The 21019-nt window shown below is 46.6% G+C and overlaps 1 protein-coding gene across 2 annotated transcripts in view; it reads left to right on the top strand.

The window, feature by feature from the left end:
- The window catches only part of Inpp5a (inositol polyphosphate-5-phosphatase A), a 193567-nt gene that overhangs the window by 36710 nt on the left and 135838 nt on the right, over nucleotides 1-21019 (top strand). For both annotated transcript variants that reach the window (XM_021167525.3, XM_021167526.3), the window contains exon 2: nucleotides 20201-20242. In XM_021167525.3, the coding sequence (XP_021023184.1) occupies nucleotides 20201-20242 (42 nt within the window). The remainder of the gene's footprint in view (nucleotides 1-20200; nucleotides 20243-21019) is intronic.

Genomic DNA, 21019 nt, shown 5'->3' with positions numbered 1-21019 from the left:
CTTGTAAATGATGAGCTGGCAACTTGGTTTTCTGTCAGATTTCTCACCATCTTTTGACTGTAGACTGTCATGACCTTCCTGGCCACTGTTCCATATAGGTGCTCCTTTCCCTGTCCCCACTCCATGCTTGTTTACAGTAAGAGGCTGTGAGCATATTGCTTACCACAATGTGTGCTTGTTTGCTAGAATTTTTTTTTTCCGAGGAACATATTTAGAAAATAAAGAGGACAGAAACACCGCCCCCTCTGTGCCTGCTGCACTGTGCAGAGCTGGCAGGAGTTTGAGACAGAGGTGGCCTATGAGGGAAGCTCATGTCTGCAGGGCCATTGGGCCTGAGGGTCAGGGTATGCGCCAATCAAAGGAGCAGCTGAAGTTTCAGTGTTATCTAACCCTGCTGTACTGGCTCTTTATGTTTGTTTATTTATCAGCTTGACACCATCTGGGGTGAAAGTGCCTCCATTGGATTGGCCTGTAAGCAAAGTCATAGGGCATTTATTTATTTGATTAGGATTGATGAGAGAAGGCCCAGTTCACTATGGGCAGTGCCACACCTGGGCAGGTGGGCCTGGGGTGTATAAGAAAGCAGTTGGAGCAAGCTGTGGAGAACAGTAAGTAGTATTCCTCCGTGGCCTCTGCTTCGGTTCCTGCCTGGAGTCCTTACCCTGACTCCTGTAGTGATGGGCTGTAAGCTGAAATAGACCCTTTCCTTCCCAGGTTGGGTCGTCTCCCAATCTCCAGGTTGTCTTTAGTCCTGGTGTTTATTACAGAACCAGAAAGCAAACCAGGATACCAGCCTTGCATTCCAGTTGGCTACCTTGTCCTCTTTTCTTTGCGGTGCTTGGAATCTAGCTACATAGGGATGGTAAGAAGTGGGACCTAGCCCTGGTCTCCGCTCCAGACAGTTGTCTGGACTATGCCTGAAAGATGGGTTACTTCATGAATTTCTTTAAAATTTTGTGTGTATGTGTGTCAGTGTGCGTGTGAGTATGCGAATGTGTGTGTGCCAGAGGCTAGAAGAAGGTGCTAGATACCCTAGAGCTAGAGTTCAAAGCAGTTGTGAGCTTCCAGATATGGTTGTTGGGGATGGAACTTGGGTTCTCTGGGAGAGCAGGTATTGCTGTAAATCTAGTCTAACCTACATGTGCCCTGGCAATGAAAACACAACTCAGTTAATATGAATACATGCTGTGCATCTAGATTGGGCAGATCTACCACTACACTGTCATCTTCCACATCTATGAGACCCCTTAGAACTTGTGGTTTCTCCAGGCCATGTGCTTCTGCTCTGCTTTTCTTCTTCTTCCTCCTCTGCATCCTCTCTCCCATTTTCTCCTTCCTCTCTCTCTCTTACCTTCTGCTCCACCTTCCCTTTATCTGCCTAATCATCAGCTCTCCTTTATTTTACAAATTAAGGTGGGAAGAAGGTTTACAGGAAATTACCCGAGTTCTGACTCATTCCATGTTCGAAGCCCCTCACAGGAGAATGGAATTAACATCAAATATAATTAGCCCCACTGCTATCCACACCACTTCCCCCTTTCTGTCCAATTAAAAGACTTTTTATCTCACATATAATTGGACACAACTAATACTATTTGTAATTTATAAAGTACAAGAGAACTAATACCCAGTCCATCATCTTTGTTAATTAATTAGAACCTCTGTCATCTATCCTTTCTGACCTTGTCCAGCAAGGTCTCCAAAGGATTGGTCACTCTCCCACCTGTTTGGCTCTGACTGCCTTTGTAACATCAAAAGGATACAAAAAGGATGTCTGTGGATCACAGGATAGAGTGGCCTCTGTGGGAGACACAGTAAAGAATTTAAATCTAAAATTCTAAATATCTTGTCAATCAAATGCGTTTTTTCAAATATATGGAACAGAATTTTGGTGATCTAAGAATTCTGCTGACATCAAATTTTTACACACACACACACACACACACACACACACACACACACACACACACCTAATCAGAAGGCATACTACTTCACTAAATTGGACTACAGAACCAAAACAATCCCATAAATCTGCACAGGTTAACAGGAAAGGTCTAAAAGGATGTTGTTCAGAGATCATAGCTTGGATCCTAGTGAAAGCATGTTGTTACAAAGTATATCAATTGATGTAATATTCCTATGTTACTTTATATATTGATGTGATAAGGATCTTCAACCAAAGTGACTCGAGAAACACAAGATAGAGTAGAATTTAAGGGTACAGTTCATAGATTCTGGAAAACTAGAGGTGCAGGTTATATTTCATCCACAGGTAGGGAGCAGAGGGAGGAGGTGGCCTTTCTCCTCTTTATTTACTCTAGAGTCACAGTACACAAAATGATACCACTAATATTTGGGTTATCTTTATATCTCAGTAAACCTAATTTAAAAAATATCATTCAGACATGTTCCGAGGATAGTTAAATGAGTATTTTTTTTTTTTTTAAACTTTCAGTTTAATCACAATTGCATTAGTGTATGCAAGTAGTACATTTTGAGAAAAAGTTTATTTTGGCTTGGAATTCTAAAGTTTCAAATTCAGTAGACCTTTGAATAGGCACATGGGTGGTTATCTGTGCATATGTCTTTTATGTTTATGTTACACCAATCTGCCTTGCTTATATTAGTTGTCTTAATTTTAATTCTTGTTTATAAACTAAACCTTCTCAAACTCTCTTAAGTGCTTAGAATTTTTTACATGATAAGAGCAGTCTTCTTGGATCCTTATTGTATGTATACATGGATATATGTAAACCTGTAAATAATGCTCTATGCCACTTATGATTTTATTTCAATCAAATTAAAATAACTATGACATATAAAAAAAAAAGTCTATAGTTCTGCACCTGGCTATGTCTTGGCTTTAGATTGAATGCCGTCTGAAAACCATCCTCTCAAATCTGTTCCTCTCAAAGTAAAAAGCCTGGGTTGGCTAGGAGACTATGTAGTTTTTCAACCCCATTAGAAATCCAAAAATGACTGATATTAACTGAAAATATATAAGAAGCCTAACACAGCTTCCAGAACTTAGCCAATTTATAGAGACTGCTGGTCACTTGGATAGTCCCTTACTTCAACAGGTTGGAGCATCGGTCTTCAGCCTACTGGCCAGACTTAAAGAAACAGGAATATTAAGGACTAGCCTACTCTATCTTGGCAGAATCAAGCTGCCCTAACCTGTAATTGTGTCCTTTCTTTGGACAATATGATGTCTGTAGATGAATGAGGTGATTCTTGCCTAGTGGCTGTTTCGCCACAACTGGAGTAACTCAAAATGCTTAGTTTCTTCTTTGAATCCAAGTCAGGGAAAGCTGTCAGGAGCAGACTGGTCTCAACAACAAGTGAATAGATAACATTAAACATCACATTCTGAGGACTTCTGATGGTTTTGAAAACCAACTAGCTATGTGAAGTAATCTGGACTGTTCTCTGTTACCTGTTCTCAGCCATTTCTAATTAAAATAACTGAGAACACCCTAACAATAAACTCAGAGCCATGAATTTCCTGCTTGGCCCTTAACTCATAGGCTTAAACATCTCAGATCTGTGTATAATAACAGCAATAGAAGGACTGGGTCTAAGCCCTGTATTTAAAATTTTTAGTATCAAAGATAACCTATAATAACCATCCCCAGTCCCAAAGCGTAGGGAACTGGAACGATGACTCTTCATAACTTCTCCAAGCTGAATATGGGAGTTGAGATATTTTTGAAGGGAGGGGGAAGGGTAGGTAAAATGGGGGAGTTGGTTGGCCTTAAGAAGACCACACCAATGATTGTTTTAGTCTCTGATGTCTGTGTCCTGACTGGATCCTGATGAAAAACCAAGACATTAGGAGTTCAGGCAGGTCAGTTCAGCATGCCTGATGATTCACCAAAGCTGTATAGTCTGTAATATATAAATCTCAAAACAAAATTTTAGTATCATCAAGATAACCTTTTTGTTTGATTCTCTGGAATCTGGTTCTCAGGGGGCCTCCCTCTATCAAATCTGATTCATATAACTCTAGAAGGAGTAAATACCTTAATCACCTTTGCCAAAAACACAAAGACAAAACCTTTCTCCCAAATCAGCAAATCCTTCAGCCGTAACCAGGAAAACCCGTAGCTTGCCTTCTGTCCCAGAGGAACAAAAAAACAACCACAGTACTCAAAATCACACACATTTTAGCCTATTTAGGCCTTTCTAATTTGTCATGTCAGGATATTAACCCAAAATTCTGATGGAGTCCACATTAAAGAATATGAGTCTCCTGCAGACTTTATTATACCATCTATAAAACTTCTATCTATACCTGCTTATAAGAGGCAGCTTGTCAAATCAGGATTTAAACACAAAATTCCTGTGGCGCCCACGTTAGACAGAATATGAGTGTCCTGTAAGACTTAGCAGAGCAGTATATCTTTATGCCATCTTTAAAGCAGTTAATTCAAACTTCCACCAATATCTGCCTGTAGGAAGTGATCGTTTTTAATTGTTAAACACTCTGCCTAGAGCAGCTATCCTGTTGTACCGTCTATCTGTTGTGCTCTCTACCAGGAGCCACAGACATTTATTTAATACCTATTATAACATCTATCTGTTATGCTCTCTACCTGGAGCCACAGACTTCTCTTCATTAATACCTGTTCATAGCAGGTGATTATCACTGCTCTCTCAACTTGGAGTCGGTGACTAATATTCCCTATCTAGTTCCGAATCGTAGGTGAAATTTCCCATCTCTAAGTGTCAAAGGTTATATTTCTCTCTTTATATCAATGAATTACCTGGTCCAGAGCTCTTTGTATCTTTGTTTCCTGATTCTTTATTCATAGGGAGGAGCTGAGTGTAGAAAGACACACTTTGTCTGTGTCCCTGTTTGGTGGTGGTGAGGCAGGGGGGAGCAAAGGATATAGGAAAGCAAACACAGAAAGTCTCTCTGTCATTCTCTGTGAGCCCCTCAAACCCAGTCAGCTTCAAATCCACACCGCTGCAGCCTATATCACTGCCTAAGCCCTATTCAAGGGTTGGGGGAAGGGGGGCAGTGAATTTTTATCTCAGGTTAGTTGAGTTCAAATCAATACGTTGGGCACCATTTTGTTGCTGTAAATCTCCAACCCAGATATGCCCCGGCAATGAAAACACAACTCAATTAATATGAATACATGCTATGCGCCTAGATTGGGCAGATCTACCACTACACTACCACCATCTTCCACATCTATGAGACCCCTTAGGACTTGCGGTTTCTCCAGGCCATGTGCTTCTGCTCCGCTTTTCTTCTTCTTCCTCCTCTGCGTCCTCTCTTTCTCCCATTTTCTCCTTCCTCTCTCACCTTCTGCTCCACCTTCCCTTTATCTGCCTAATCATCCGCTCTCCTTTATTTTACAAATTAAGGTGGGAAGAAGGTTTACAGGAAATCACCTGAGTGCTGACTCATTCCTTGTTTGAAACCCCTCAGAGGAGAATGGAATAACATCAAATATATTTAGCCCGAGGGCTGTCCACAACAAGCAGGAAGTACTTTTAATTGCTGAGCCATCTTGCAACCCTGGATTACTTAATTTTTATATGCTGCTATTCAAAGTTTGACTTTATTTTATAGGATTTGACCTTCTCCAATGGAAAATAATCATTTACAATTATGGTCTAGGGCATTTTTCCTTCCTTCCTTCCTTCCTTCCTTCCTTCCTTCCTTCCTTCCTTCCTCCCTCCCTCCCTCCCTCCCTCCCTCCCTCCCTTCCTTCCTCCCTCTCTTTTGAGCTTAAAGTCTTTATTTGGTTTACAATTTTCCTAGCATTTCTTCCCAGTGGATTAAGGTTCTCGGCCTGGGGTCCTCTGGAGAAACTCAGCAGACTTCACAGACTTTAATTTCTGCTTTAATTTCTGGCCTGCTTTAATTTCTGGTTTAGTGAAAAGGGGAGAGGTCTAGTTGTCCTCGTAGCCTTCTTTCCAGTCCTGCTGTCAGACTTCTATGCAGAGATCCTTGTCAGGGAGGAAGCTGAATCCAGGACGGCTCTCAGTCTGGGCACTCTCTCTGGTGGCTCCTTGTCCTGGCTCCTCTCCAGCCAGCAGGAGTTTCTGCCCCCATCCATGGGGACACAGCTTGCACTTGTCACTGGAGTGGGGAGGCCCAATCAGCACTTCCTTTTATAAAACTATTTTTAACTTCAGTGTTTTCGTGACTGCGTAGACAAGATTGCGTTCCTCATGAGAGGAAATGGTTTTCCGCAGGGATAAGGGTGTCATGGGGCAGGATTTCCTGAAGAATCCAGGAGCTCCACCCTGGGTCCCTGTGTTGCTTTGGGGGCCCCACTCCAGTCCTTGGGGAGCCTCAGTGTTACCATATACAGGGCTTGGGAGCCCAGGACACTAGTTTATGGCTTGTGTGTAGAAGTTCTGAGGAAGTATTTGAGGAAAGATGAATTCCTGTTGAAGTCTCTTGTCCTCAGTTGTTATTTGGCCTGTGGGATGTGGTCTCACCACAGCTGGCTGTGTGATCGCCCAGTGTGCTGGGTGTCACATGGGTATAAGGGCTGTAGTTTGTGCCCAGGTCTGCCCTAAGCTTGGATTCCAGACCTTGGACACCAGTCACCCCTTTCCTGTGTGAGAGGTGGTGTTCCTCTGTAGAGGTAGAAGAGGTTTATCTGAGGGAAGACAGACCCTGCCTATGTTGAGTGGCCACAGGGGTGGCTGTGGTGGTCCTTGAGGTGAAGGCATCATGGGAATGTAGATGGTGTGGTCCAAGTGTGAGGTTATGGACCCCAGTCCTGAGAATCCCAGAAACAAATGAGGCCCCTGGGGGTATGTTGTTGTCTTCTGTTTTGGATTTTGTGTTGAATTCCTCTCCGCTGGATCCATGTGCCCAGCCTTCCTTTCTGAGAGTACTCCCTCCTTTAAAAGCTTTGCCAACCTTGGCTGCTTTCTGGGGCTGCACAGAGGTGAAACTAGGGAACCTTTCTCAGGCCTCTTCGAGTCTCACCCCCCTCATATTTCTGCAAATCTGGGTAAAGTTACAGTGCTCTGGGCTGCTCCCTCGGAAGTAGTGGAGTGATGGAGCTATGTGCTTGTGAATCCTGCCTCTGGGTCTTGGCAGTAGGGGTGAGTGTGAGAGATGGCAGTAGGGGTGAGTGTGAGAGATGGCAGTAGGGGTGAGTGTGAGAGATGGCAGTAGGGGTGAGTGTGAGAGATGGCAGTAGGGGTGAGTGTGAGAGATGGCAGTAGGGGTGAGTGTGAGAGATGGCAGTAGGGGTGAGTGTGAGAGATGGCAGTAGGGGTGAGTGTGAGAGATGGCAGTAGGGGTGAGTGTGAGAGTGTGAGAGATGGCAGTAGGGGTGAGTGTGAGAGATGGCAGTAGGGGTGAGTGAGTGTGAGAGATGGCAGTAGGGGTGAGTGTGAGAGTGTGAGAGATGGCAGTAGGGGTGAGTAAGTGTGAGAGATGGCAGTAGGGGTGAGTGAGTGTGAGAGATGGCAGTAGGGGTGAGTGTGAGAGTGTGAGAGATGGCAGTAGGGGTGAGTGTGAGAGTGTGAGAGATGGCAGTAGGGGTGAGTGAGTGTGAGAGATGGCAGTAGGGGTGAGTGTGAGAGTGTGAGAGATGGCAGTAGGGGTGAGAGTGTGAGAGATGGCAGTAGGGGTGAGTGTGAGAGTGTGAGAGATGGCAGTAGGGGTGAGTGAGTGTGAGAGATGGCAGTAGGGGTGAGTGTGAGAGTGTGAGAGATGGCAGTAGGGGTGAGTGAGTGTGAGAGATGGCTTGCTCTCTCCATGCTCACTGTTTTGGCTCTCAGCCTTGGGAGTAGCCAGTGGAACCTGACTCAGGTGTTTTGGGGCCCTGTAGCTAGCACAGTGGGGAGTCACAGAACAGGGCGCTAAGGGTAAAACAGCACCTCATAGGCGCTGAGAAGACTCGGATTGTTCTAGGTAGTGTGTGTGCTCCTGCTTTTGTTATTTAGTTTTCAAGAAGGGAGCAGGTCTTAGAAGTTGTGAGCACACAAGGTGGCTGCAGTTAGAGGGTGCTCTGTGCCACAGGAGGGGGCTTTTCATCCTCCTGGTCTGACACTAGCCTACAGAAGGCAGCACTATTACTTTCATCTCTGATGGGACCCAGCTCTGAGCCAGCACCTTTCCTAGTACCTGCAGGGAGAGCTTTGCTGTAGTTCTAAGCTTGTTTGCTGGGAAGTCCTCTTGGCTTTTCTCTCCCTGTATTCTTGTGCATAAACAAGGCCTTGTCTACCCCTAAGGATGTGGGATGCTAAGTGCCTTTCTTCAGGGGCAGGGCTCTGTGGGTAGGAAGTATCCCTGGGCCTAAAGAGAGAGAGAGGTGAATGGATGGAGAGGCTACTGAGGAAGAGCTGAGGCTCTACTGAGGAGCATAGCTGCTGCCAAGTGATGCCTTCTAAGGAGCAAGGTGGGATACTGTGTCCTGTCAACTGCATGTGCCACCTCTCCGGGTGCTGAGGGGCATCTGTTTGAGGTAAGCTGCAGACAACCCTGCAGCCTATAATGAGATAGCAGAGCCCGGCCTGATGTGGTTCTTAGCCCCATGCAGCCATGAGCATGCCCTTATACAGTTACAGTTACGTGTCACATAGTGCTTCCCAGTTGTCTGTGTCCTCAACCACTGTGCCTGTTCTTCCTCCCAGAGAATACTCAGGGTCTTGTGGTGTATGTGGAGGCCATTTTTCTCTAGGCGTTAGCCTTATTCTTTTCCTCCCTCCCTTCAATAGGATCTCATGTAGCTCAGGCTGGACTTGAACTTGCTGTATAGGTGAGGGTAACCTTGAGTTTCTGATCTGTCTACACCTCCTCAGTGCTGGGATTGTAAGCATGGGTCACTCTGCTCGATTTTATGTGGTCCTTGAACTGAACCCAGGGCTTTCTGCATGCTCAGCAGGCAGGCTTTCCAGCAACTGAGCTGCATCCCCAGCCCTCATCGTCTCTCTGACACTGATCGTAAGTCTTGGGCATGTGTTGGATAGGGTGTACTGTTGTTTGGGCCATTCTGGAAGCTGTCTGGTGGTTATTTACAGCTAGACATTTTGGCAAGAATAACTTCCATCAGGTGAGCATTGGCTTTGTATGCCTCAGTCGCGTGGGCCATGGCTGACTCTTGGAGACTGGATGACACCCTTCCTCTACGAGAGGTCACTCTGAGATCTTTTGTAACACCTGATAGGTATTTTAGCTGTTCAGTTACTAGGAAGATGCGCTGGGATGCACATTATAGACGCTTTCAAGTAAGTAGATGCCGGGTCTGCTTACAAAGCTATGGGGGTGAAATGTGCACTTCTTAAAAGTTGTGTGGATTTTTGAGTCATAGTTTATCTTTGCACATGCATAGTGGTTCCTGCCCGGCAGCAGGTGAGAGATCCTGTGTCCTGTCCCAGCTGACACAAGAACATCAGCTGCACCCACCAGGGCGCACTGCCTAGTTTGTTGGCTGAGCAGGTCATCAGTAGCGGATACACCGAGTGTGTCGCTGCCCTGCCTTGGAAGAACTGGGCCTTAGTGGGCTTCACTCTTGAAGGACAGCAGACATCGCTCTGCTGTCTCCTGCTGCTTTTCTTCCCTCTTGCAGGAAAAGCCTTCTAAAGGTTTTGCTTTTGTCATGCAAACTTTCACACTGGAAAATTTGTGTGTTACTCTACGAAAAGGTTTCCCCCAAGGTATATTCAGCATTTTTAAATTTAATTTTTATTTTTTGTATGTATGATGGTTGCTGATTTTGTGTGATGCTTTTATAAACTGCTGTCTTCCCTGATTTTTTTTTTTTATATTATTATTATCGTTTGCTTTAGTTTCCCCACTGGGTGTCTGGGTTTCTGTATATGCTGTCCCTTGCCTCAGCAACACTCGTGCCCCCCCCCCCCCCATCTCCGGCTCTGGTATCATTCCTTTGGCCTCATTACTTGACCCCATTCTGTTCTGCAAGTTACAAACCTCTAAGCCTCCTGCTGACCTTACTGTTCTGCTGAGGAGGGGCTGGCTTTAAGATACAAACATATGGCACACAATATTTGTAACCTATATTACACAATAATCCAAGTTGTTGCTATAAAACACAATGTAATAAAGAGACGGGAAAGCTAGAATATAAAACTACATAGGGCCGGAAGGAGTGTGGAAAGGAAGGCAAATCCAAGTTGTACTGAGTGAACAGACAAAAGGATCATAAGTTAAGGAAATGTCAAGAGTTATTTGTTTGAAAACATGGACAGCGAGTGTTTGGCAAGCCGGAGAGACGGCAGATGGGTGGACTGATAGCAGCTGCCCTTTAATAGCTGTGCAGGGCCACACTGGGTAACGTTTTAAATTAAAACCTGACCATAGAAATTATGTCAAAACAAACCTGGTTGGGACAGATATTTGAAATATCCCTTGTGTTCTGCTACACACACTGGTATATGTATGACAGTTTTCTGTGCTATGTGACAAGTTCTGATTTACTGTCTTGTGTTTCCATGGTTGGGAGTCTGACTTCACCTAACTGATGAGTCCTGTGCCAGTCTCTAGAGGCAGTCAGCTTGTAAGTGGGGCTTGTTCTCACCAGGGTGGGGTCTGTGTTCAGGTTCCCAGGGTGGTCTGTTGCTGACACCCTTTCTCCGAGCTGTGGGATTCTTGGTGGGTGCCAGCTGCAGTGCATGTTTCCAGGGTCTCACCTGCAACCTCAGAAATGGCCATCGGGTAAGGCCAAACCTGCCTGGGACTTCCCTCCTTTCTGTCATCTTAAGAAACATCCAGGTGGTGCTTACTTACATCTTAGAGCCTTTTTGAGTGCCTGTTTACAGGTCCTGTCAGGGTGTAGGTGAGACTTCCCTGGAGAGAACCATCAGGAGTGGTTGAGCAGCTGGTAACACCTTTCTGCCCAGGAAGTGCTTGCACTCTCGGGTTCTCACAGCCTTATCACAGATGGCTGTTGGCTTTCTTATTTCTAAAATATATATTTTATGTATATGGATTTTTTGCCTGCCTACCTGTCTGTGTACTACTTGAATGCAGTGTCCACAGAGCCAGAAGAGGGGATCAGGTTCCCTGGCACTGGAGTTACAGTTGGTTTTGAGCCACCATGCTGACACTGGGAATTGAATCCAGGTCCTCTGGAAAAGCAGGCAGTGTTTGTAAGCGTCTAGCCCTCTCTCCAGCCCTGTTGGCTGTTATTGAAGAACTTTGCATTCATTTTTAAAATAAATTTTCTTCACACAATGTAGTTTGATCATGTTTCCCTTTCCCCAGCTCCTCGGAGATCCTTCCACCTCCCCTCCCATTCCCCTCCCCATGTTGGTTCTCTCTCTCTCTCTCTCCAAAAAAGAAAAAGAAAGAAAAAAAATCAAAACAAACAAAAAGTCCATTAAAAACAAAACCAACCAAAGAAACCATGGAGTTTGTTTGGTTTGGTTTTGGCTGGTTACCCCTGGGCATGGGACATTCAGCTTTTAAAATTCCCTCCTTTGCTTACTGGATGGGTTTTGTCTGAGGAGGGTTTTTTTATTCTTTTACTTTTGAAGGGCAGTTTTTCTGTACACATAATTCTAGGTGATTTTTTTTTTTTTGTAAAAAATATTTCACCACTAAAAATAGCTTCCTCTTATTTGCATTGTTTTGTTGAGATGTTGACTGTGATTCTTGTCATTGTTCCTTCATAGTTAAGATCTATTTTTTTTTCTTGCCTCCTTTAAGAATTTTCCCTGTTAATCGTGTCCTGAAGTTTGAATGAGACACGATCAAGTTTGGATGTTTTTATATTTATTCTGTATGGTGTTGCTCAGTTTGTCGCACCCGTGCCTTGTGGGGCTTGTCATTAATCTCAGGAAATTCTGTATGGTGTTGCGCAGTTTGCCGCACCCGTGCCTTGTTGGCCTTGTCATTAATCTCGGGAAACTCTTAGTCATTACTGCTTCTTATTTCTGCTATCCTTCTGGTTCTCTTGGAATGTTAGAGACTCACAGCTTTTGAAGTTACTTTCTGTTTTCAGAAAGCTTGCTCTTGCTTTCTCTTTCTTCACCAGAGGTCAGTCTGACGTGTTACTCATCAAACACCAGGTAGCTTTTATTTTTACTTAAAAAAAAATTTTTTTTTTGGCATATTAGTGTTTTGACTACATGAGTGTCTGTGCACCATATGTGTGCCTGGTGTCCAGGGAGACAAGAGGAGGGTGTCAGAGCCTCAAGAGCTGGAGCTGTAGTTGTGAACTGCCACCGAACCTGGTCCTCTACAAGAGCAGCCAGTGTTCTTCAGTGCTGAGCCATCTCTCCAACTCCTTATATTTATTTTTCTTACTAGAGGGTCTCTCACTGTCTGGGGCTCCGGGATTAGGCTAGACTGGCTGGTTTGTGAGCCATAGGGATCTGCTGTCTCAGTGTCCCCAGCACTAGGGTTTACAAGCTGGCCACACTGGGCTGTTACATGGGTTCTGGGTCTTGAACTCAGGTCCTTATGCTTGCATGGGAAACCCTCTACAGGATAAGCTACTGCCCTAGCCTAGCCCTGTTCTGTTTAAGATCTCTATCTCTCTGTGGTTCAGTCTGGGACATTCCTGTTGACATTTCTCTATGATTACTGGCCTCTGCTCTGTGGCTGGGTCTCCAGTGAGCCTGGCAGAGGCCATCATTTCTTCTGCTGCAGTGCCTGACTTCTGGCTACATCATTTTGTCACACAGTCCAAATGTCAGATTTGTTCTCCAGACATCCATTCTCCCCTTAGAGTCCTTAGTGTGTGTGTGTGTGTGTGTTTCCATCGTTTCGGATGTGTGTCATAGCTGAGGTCACTTCCGATGTGTGTTTTATGTCTTCGGGCTTTTCTTGTCTTTTGCAAACTCTGTGAGTTTTGCCGGAATGCAGACATGGCATGTGAGGTGGAGGGAGCTGAGGTGGATTGGCCTCTGGAGCTGGCTCATTCTGATATGTTTTGGGACCACAGCAGAGGGTTCACATCTCTCCAATGCTGTGCCTGTGTCACTTTCTTCAGATGCCTTTGGTGTCTCTGAGTCTCCAGAGAGGCTGTTACTGTTCTGCCCTTCTCTGTCACAGCTTGCAGTTGTGGTGCAGCAATCAGGTGGGAGAATCTGCAGTCTGTGATCACCACCCCTTCTCCTCCCCCCAACCTCCCCATGGCTCTGTGCCCGGACTTTCCTCCTCCACATCTGCCTTGCTCTTCCTAGGTGAGGTGGAAGGCTTTGTGAGGAAGGAGCCCTTGCAGGTGGGCTAGGTTTTAAAATCCTGACCCCTGGGGTAGGCAGGCTTTGGCTCTGGGGATGCTCAGGGTGCAGTTCACCTCATTGCTTCTATATCCTTCTCAGGGCCTGCAAGGATCTTTCCTGCCTCTTTACTGAGAACCTGAAAGGTTACCTGAGGTAAAGGTTCACAGCGTATGGAACGCCCAGTTGTGTTTTAAATATGAAGCCTCTCACAGGTTTGTGTGCTAAAGCCCATTTCTAACTGGTGACACTATTCAGGGAAGGTTTTGAAAACTTGGGGTGATAGGCTCTAGCTGGAGGAAGTAGTTCACTGGGGTAGATCTTTGGGGTAGATCCTGGCCCCTTTCTGTCTCCTCTCTGTCCTAGGCTCCGAGGTGAACTGCAGGCTCCTGTTGCCATGATGTTCTGTCCAAGTACATGGAGGCAAGCAACTGCAAGCCGAATGCTGCGCAACCGCGAGCCAAAACAAACAACCCCCTCTAGGCTGCTTGTCAGATACTTGGTCACAGTAATGGAAAAGTAACCAACACGCCCGTAACACAGTGGCGTGGATTCCCTCCTCACACTAGTCTGCACCCAGACTCCAGTGGCTTGTACAGATACTATCTGTGCCCTGCTGCCACAGCCGTTCCCAGGGTTGTTGAGGCTAGCTGGTCTTGGCTGTGCTAACTCGGCAGCACTGGAGGCCTCTGCTGGCCCGCTGATACTCACTTGGTTGGCTCCTTCCTCTGAGGACAGGAACAGGACCTTGGGCAAGGAGGACCTTGCTCCTTCTGTGTAGAGCTGTGGTTGGAGCAAACTGTGAAGATGATTGCTTGATTGCCTTTGATAGTGTGGTCAGCTGTGTTTCCCCAGTAGGAAACTGTGCGTGTGTTCTTAATTTCCCAGTGAGTGTGGCATGTGAAGCTGTGACTGCAGCTGGGTGTGTTGGGCATGTATGTCATGGCCGTGAACGTGCTTGGTTTGAATTGTCCTTGTTTGTGTGTGCTGTGCTTATCCTGTTTATATGTAAATGCTGTATTTATTGCATCATAGGAACTCAGTTTCCTTTGTCTGTAATCTAGAGCTCTCCAGTCTAATAACATAGCCGCCAGCCCTATATTGTTTAAACAATAAAAATAGCATAAAATACCCAGCCACAGTAGCACATTTCCAGGACAGATCTGGCCATTGCAAATATAGAACATTTCTGTCCTCATAGGAAGATGAGGTCTGTGCTGACTTGCAGTGGGAGAGACTCCTGACTCTGGGCATACTCCACAGTGCTATAATCACCTGACCCAGGTGGCTTTTGAGTTGATGTATGCACCTGTACTTTTGGGCAAGTGTCTCATGAATGTGGTGTATATGGGTTAGTGCATACTCTCTCAGTCTCCCCACCCCCCTTTCGAGCGCGTGTGCGTGTGTGTGTGTGTGTGTGTGCGCGCGCGCACGCATGCACGCATGCACTCACGCTAATGATTCCTTTCTGGCTTATCTAGCAGCTTTTTATACAGCCCGGACTTGGGCCACAGCTTTCATAGAAGCTGCACACATTTCCTCTCTCTATCACTTCTCTTTTATTGCTGCTTCAGCCACAGTGGTTATTCAGTGTTGGCTACAGCATTCTGAATGCTTTGGTGGTTTTCTTCCTCAGACCTTGAAGAGTTAAAAATGTGAAAGCAGTGCATGGTACTTATAAAAATAAAAGAAAGAGAAAGAAGTAACCACTGCGGGAAGGAAGGACAGCTATTCCAAAATGTGCTGTTTCCTCCATTCCTATTTGGAATGCTGTTGAGAGGATCTGAGGGCTGAGGTGGGAGAGGGGCTCTGCTGCCTGGGACTTGCTGCAGCAGACTTGTCTGAAGGTAGGCTATATTTTGCCCACCCTCCCTCTCTTCCTCCCCACTGCCCTTTCTCTGGCTGTGTGGTACAGGCTGGCCTCCAACTTGTAGCTCTTTAACTCTCCGACTCCTGAGTACTGGGGTCATGTTAGCTTCTTTAAGGTAGAAGCTTCCATGTTGACGGGTGCTATCATAAACCATCATTTTGTGTTCTGGAGGGTATAAGAGGTAGAAGTGTGTGAAGGAGGCCCCAGCAGGGCTTCAGGATATCTGCCCCACTCCACAGCCAATGGCCATGTTTTGTGTCCATATGTTCTTGTCTGTGCTATTATGGTCATTATATATTTTGGGAGAAAATTAGAGACAAATATTAGGATGTCGGATTGTCATTCTGCTGTGACCTTCAAGAGAGCATGTTTCCCCATACATCTGTAAGAACATGGGGACAATATTAGTAGGGTTGTGGGACTATCTTTATATGCAGAGTTTTTTATTTGAAAAAATTAGAGAGAGACAGTCAGAGAGAAAGAGAGAGAGACGGAGACAGAGACCGAGAGATAGAGATGTGCACATGCTATAATGCAGGTGTGAGGGTTAGAATACAACTTTGTGGAATTGATTCTCTGTCCACCTTTACATGGGTTTTAGGCATTGAACTTGGGTCACCAGCCTTGTGTGCTAAGTATTCTTACCCAGAGAATCAACTTGCTGACCCTTTATACAGGATTTTATTTCATTGTATTTTTGCTTTTCTGAGACATGGTCACATTCCTGGCTACCTTGGAACTTGCTATATAGATGAGGTTATCCTTGAATTCCAGAGGTCTTCCTGCTACTGGGTTTTTGACCTGTGTTGGGATTAAGGGTGGTCTGACACCTCAGCCCTTTTATGCGGGATTTAAGACTGTATTCAAGTCTTTGACTGTGGGATTGTGGTGGTCTCCTCATTCCTGTGTTTATTTCCAGCCTTTCCCACTTTTGCTGTGTGTGGTAGTGCATGAGAGAACAAATGTTTGAGAAGGTGAGACAGTGTGGGTGTGGGCACTGTTGAGTGTGGGCACGGGTGGGTGTGGAGCCTGAGAGTGAGCACGCATGTGCTTGAGTATAGGGACAGGTGAGGGTGGGCATAAATAAAAGTAGAGCCTGTAGGAGTGACCATGTAGGCTGCGTGGTGGTACATGCCTTTAATCCCAGCACTTGGGAGGCAGAGGTAGGGGGAATCTCTGAGTTTGAGGCCAGCCTGGTTGACAGAGTGAGTTCCAGGACAGCCAGGGCTACACAGAGAAACCCTGCCTCAAACAAACAAACAAACAAACAAACGAGAGCATGCGTGAGAGAATGTGTGTGAGTGTGTGTGTGAGAAAGTTAGTATGTGTTAGAGAGAGTGAGTGTGTGTGAGAGAGTGAATGTGTGCAAGAGTGAGCATGTATGAGATCTAGCATGTGTGAGAGTGTGTGTAAGATCGAGTGTGTATGAGAGTGAGAGTGTGGAGCCTTCAGGAGTGTGAATGAATGCAGGAAGGAATGAGGAGGCTGCCAGAGGTCAGGCCAGTGAGCGTGCAGTTGAAGATGATCCAGAGAGGGTGGCCAGGTGGGAGGGAGCATGGCCAGGGAAGGCTGGTGGGCACTTTAGTGCCTCATGGTGCTGACCTTGTTCAAGTTATTCTCTCCCCACATCTCTGTAGAGAATTTTCAGTTATGTAGTTAGGACTCCCTGCTAATTCCTCCACAGCTGTGAGTGCATCTGACACAGCAGACAGGTTATCCTTTTCTTGGCACTGTATCGTAGTCCTTGTGGATCCACCGTGAAAGTAGGGAAAAAGCCAGTTACTGATCTAAACATGAATGTGATGCAAAAACTAAATTGGAGGGGCAGCACATGCTTTCCCGGCCACGGCCACATAGACTTGAGCATGCCTCCTAGCAGGGCCACTTTGGAGAGGCTTGCCAGGTTCTGTACAGAATGCAATCTGGATCTCTGGCACCCTGGTTCTGATCCATTTCTAAACGAGACAGCTACTGCACTAGCCTAGCAGCTGAGGTGCGTGTGTGTCAAGATCTTGCACAGCTCGACTGCTTGGTGTGAGCCAGACTGAGGAACATTGGGTCGGTGTGACCATTTGGGGGTGTTATGGTGTGACATGGCAGCAGATCTGGGTTGTGCCAGGCGTTACTTGCCTTCCATTTCCATCTTTCTGGTGGTTTTGTGCTCATGTGAGACTATGAGGAAAGGTGGTGTTTGGGCGAGGAGAACACGTGTTGGGTTCAGCTTCTGTGGACAGTGAGGAACTAAGATTCAGATGTCAGGAGAAGGTACAGGCTGCAGAGGTGCTCAGTTGGTTCCCATGAAGGTTGAAAAGTGTGTTTTATCTACATAGGAGGGAGACAGTGAGGGGATCTCAGGCTTAAAGGTGTACCATGTTAGTGCCTAGCCATGCCTAGTGCATGCCTAGCCAGTTGAGTGACCATGAGACATAGGCACACATAAGTCACCATGCTAACGTCCCTTGCAGCCCAAGATTGTGGAAAGACCTGGTATCATCACACCTTATGTTCCTAGGCAGATGCCCCTCAGTGCTGTTGTTACAGTGTAAGTGACAGGAGAGGGCAGTAGTATATGCCCCAGGCTGGGGAATGTGCTTCAGCTAGCTCCTCATTTAGCTTCGGGAGAGGTGGTTACAGAAGTGATAAGTGCTCAGGTATTGTTGGAATCCGGGCTTCCGTTGTCCTTGCCACTTCAGGCCACTCCTGCTGGCTTGTCCTGAAGTATGGTTCCTGTTCTCTCGTAAGGGTCCCATTCTTTTATTCTGAAGCCTCATGACACCCATGTTCTGGTGTGAGAAGTGCAAGTGCTAGAAAGATGAGGGCTGTGTGGGTTGTACCCCCAGGACAAGCAGCTTGGAGAGGATTGATGGCCGGTCTTGTGCCAGTCCCCTGCTGAGAGACTTCCTGTAAGCACAGGGAAGCCCAAGATTGGGAGAGCAAAGCACCACGGGAGCTCCTTTGCAGAACTTAGCTGGGCAGGGGCTCTGGGGCCAGGTGGCAGAAGCTGGGACGTCATAGATTGGGGACTTGCTTAGTGAGCTTGACATTTGTTCAATGAAGTAAGTCCCACTTCTAGTACGTAAGGGCACCTGGAGTGTTGACAGGGAGTCCAGAGCCCCCTTGATGAAAATGAGAAGGTGCTGCAGGTGGAAGCCTGGCTATGTTAGTGTTCCATGTACTGAAACTGGTGGCTCCAGAGTTACTGTCTTGGACACTGGCTACCTTGAAGGGCATGCAATGGGCTCTTGTATGGAGAAGTTCTGGGGGCTGCACTGCCCCTTGCTTTATCCCCTGCTGATAACCCTCACCTTCCACAGACGCTCAGAGGCTTACCCCGAGCAGGGCTTACCTTCCACGACTTATCTTCTATCTGGGCCTAGAGAGTCTGTGGGGCCCGAGGATCAAACCTGCTGAGCTTTTCCTCAGTGCACACACCCCAGTTCCTATGCTCTCTGATTGTGGGCATTCAGCTGTGTCTGCCTTTTGTCTGCTGTCAACATAAGGGGCCGTGTGGGATGCATCTTTACTTATCTGGAGGTCATTCAGAGGAGTGGGCTTGTTGGTTAAATGGTCCAGATTTCAAGAAGCAGCCAGATTGCTGCCTCCAGCAGTACGGAGGTTTTCTGTTTGTTACCCTTTTCTCCGACACTGTTCCAGCATCCTAACCATGGTATAATCTGTCTTGATGGTCTGGTTAATTATCTAAAGGGCTGGCCCTACCTATGTAGGCTAGAAGTCAGTTTGTAGACCAAGCTGCTGTTACTTGCAGCAACTCTCCTGCCTCTGCTTTCCAGTGCTAGGATTACCGTGTGCCTCATCATACCAGGATACTCTAGTTTTAGATTGGCATTTCCTCCGTGGCATATGATGCTGAGTCTCTTGGTCTATGCTTGGCTATTCTGTTCATGTCCTTGCCCTATTCTGGCTTGTCTTTGTAGTGCCCTGTTGCTTCCTTCTGTGAGGACAGGGCAGGGAGGCCGTGTCTCACGTACCATGAAACTCAGCCGGGAGTCCCACCTAAGGCTTGCGTCTGAGACTCGGTGGGGTCTTCTTGTGCTGTGTGTGGTCTGGGATGCTCTTGTTCCTTGCCAGGTTTTTCCCATCATTAATTTTTTTTTTCTGTAGTTCAATCTCCATAACCTTTAGGACACTCAGTGGGCAAAGTGCTGGGAGTGGTTTAGGAGCTCTCTATGGCTGGGCAGCCTGGGTGTTGCTCCTCTGAACCTTGCTTCTGGGTGTTCAAGTTCTGCCTATTTGAGATGACCAGGGCAGAGACTTCAGTTTCAGTGGCAGAGGAACACCTTGTGAAAAAATCATTAACTAACAGACAGACAGACAGACAGACAGACATATACCATTATGTTTATAGCCTTTGCAATTTTAATTAACTATGTACTTCAGAGTGCAAAGTACATTTTCATTGTTGAATGGCTTTGACATTCCTAGGGCTACTTAATGACTGTCCTTCCCCATGCCAAGTTTTGACCAAGGTCTACCCAGGACATCTGACTGACACAACGCATAAGGGAGTACTTTCAGGGTTCAGGAGCCTTTTAGTGTGGCCACAGTTCTTCCTGCTTCCCTGAGCAGGGCTTGTCATGATTGACACTTGGCTCTTCTGGTCCCGCTTCCTGTTTGAGAGCACATGTACATACGTAGCATGGGGTTTTCTGTATGCACTTTGTTTCCTGAAAGTTCTGGAAACAGAGCTTTGTGACTGATTCCCCAAGTCCCTCCTCACACCACCCTCTTCCTGCCTCAACTCACCAAAGAGCCCCCATGCTGTCTGATGATGTATGCTAATATGGCACTGTGCAGTGGCTTGCTGCCTTTTGGAAGCAGATATATGGTGCTATTCCTCTCTCCCTTTCTACAGCCCCAGCTGGGAACAGAATAAGGATGTGGGTCAGTGGGACATAGGTGCCCCTGCCTCTGGCTAAGTGAGGATTGCTCAGTTTTGCATCACAGGGCAGCCCACAGAGCCCATTGGGTGTGTGGATGGTCTCCCTCTGGGAAGTACAGACCCCTTGTGGATAGAAGTTCCCGTGCACATCACCCCCTTCCCCCCATGAGGCCAGCCCTCAGGTCTCCTTTCTGGAGCCTCTGCTCCCTGTTTGGAGCTGTGGCTGTGCTCTAATTTCTCCCTTTCCTCTTAATTTACAGCCAGAAAACCTGCAGAAGAACTGGCTTCGGGAATTTTACCAGGTAAGAGTCTCTGAGCCAATACTTTCCAGTAGTCACTTGGGCGGTGAGTATCTTTTTTTGTTGTGTTTTTATGTGGAGGTTTCATTCTGTAGAGGGCAGCAATGGCTGTCACCAGGTCAGTCCTAGAAAACAGTTGTTGCCATCTCCTAATGATTGACATTTTGCTATCTGCCCTGCCCTGCACCCCTCACCCCAGCGGGGAGGGGAACAACACAGAGGGCCTTGCCTCTGTGCTTCTGTGAGGAGGGCATGCCATAGTGCTTTCAGGAAAGTCCCTCTAGGTGCAGCCTGAAGCTCAGAGAGACCCATGCAGATGGCATGACCACACAGGGCCTGCTGCAGGCGTGGGTGGGAAGCCCTTGGGGGTGTCACTTTGAATAGATAGGCAGCAGTTTTCTAGTGTATTTCAGTAGGAGGATGATTTAGCACAGCAAGCAGAAACACCTGTTTCTACAGTTGGCTCTGGGTGGGTGACAGATCTCTGAGCAGATGATATGTAGACCTGGAGGACAAGAAGGGCTGAGCAGCCAAGAAGGGTAAACCAAGGTAACTGGGTGAGTGACCACAGCCCAGAGGATGACAAGGCACACTGTGTGTACACAGAAGTTCCCATGTGGTTTTCACTGGGTTAGGCTAGAGCTGTGGTATTTAATTCTCTGAGCTGTGTTTGTTGGGTGGAGGAGGACAAGGGTGGGGCCCAAGTCATGTAGGAGGCAAAGAGGCAGGGAATTACAGATACCCCTGCGCCCATGCCACACACCTGCCTGTAGCTCTGCA

This window comes from Mus caroli, unplaced genomic scaffold (genome assembly GCF_978045245.1).
Source record: "Mus caroli unplaced genomic scaffold, Mus_caroli_1 scaffold_8, whole genome shotgun sequence".
Classification (NCBI taxonomy): Eukaryota; Metazoa; Chordata; class Mammalia; order Rodentia; family Muridae; genus Mus; species Mus caroli.
This window is presented reverse-complemented; position numbering and strand designations above follow the sequence as displayed.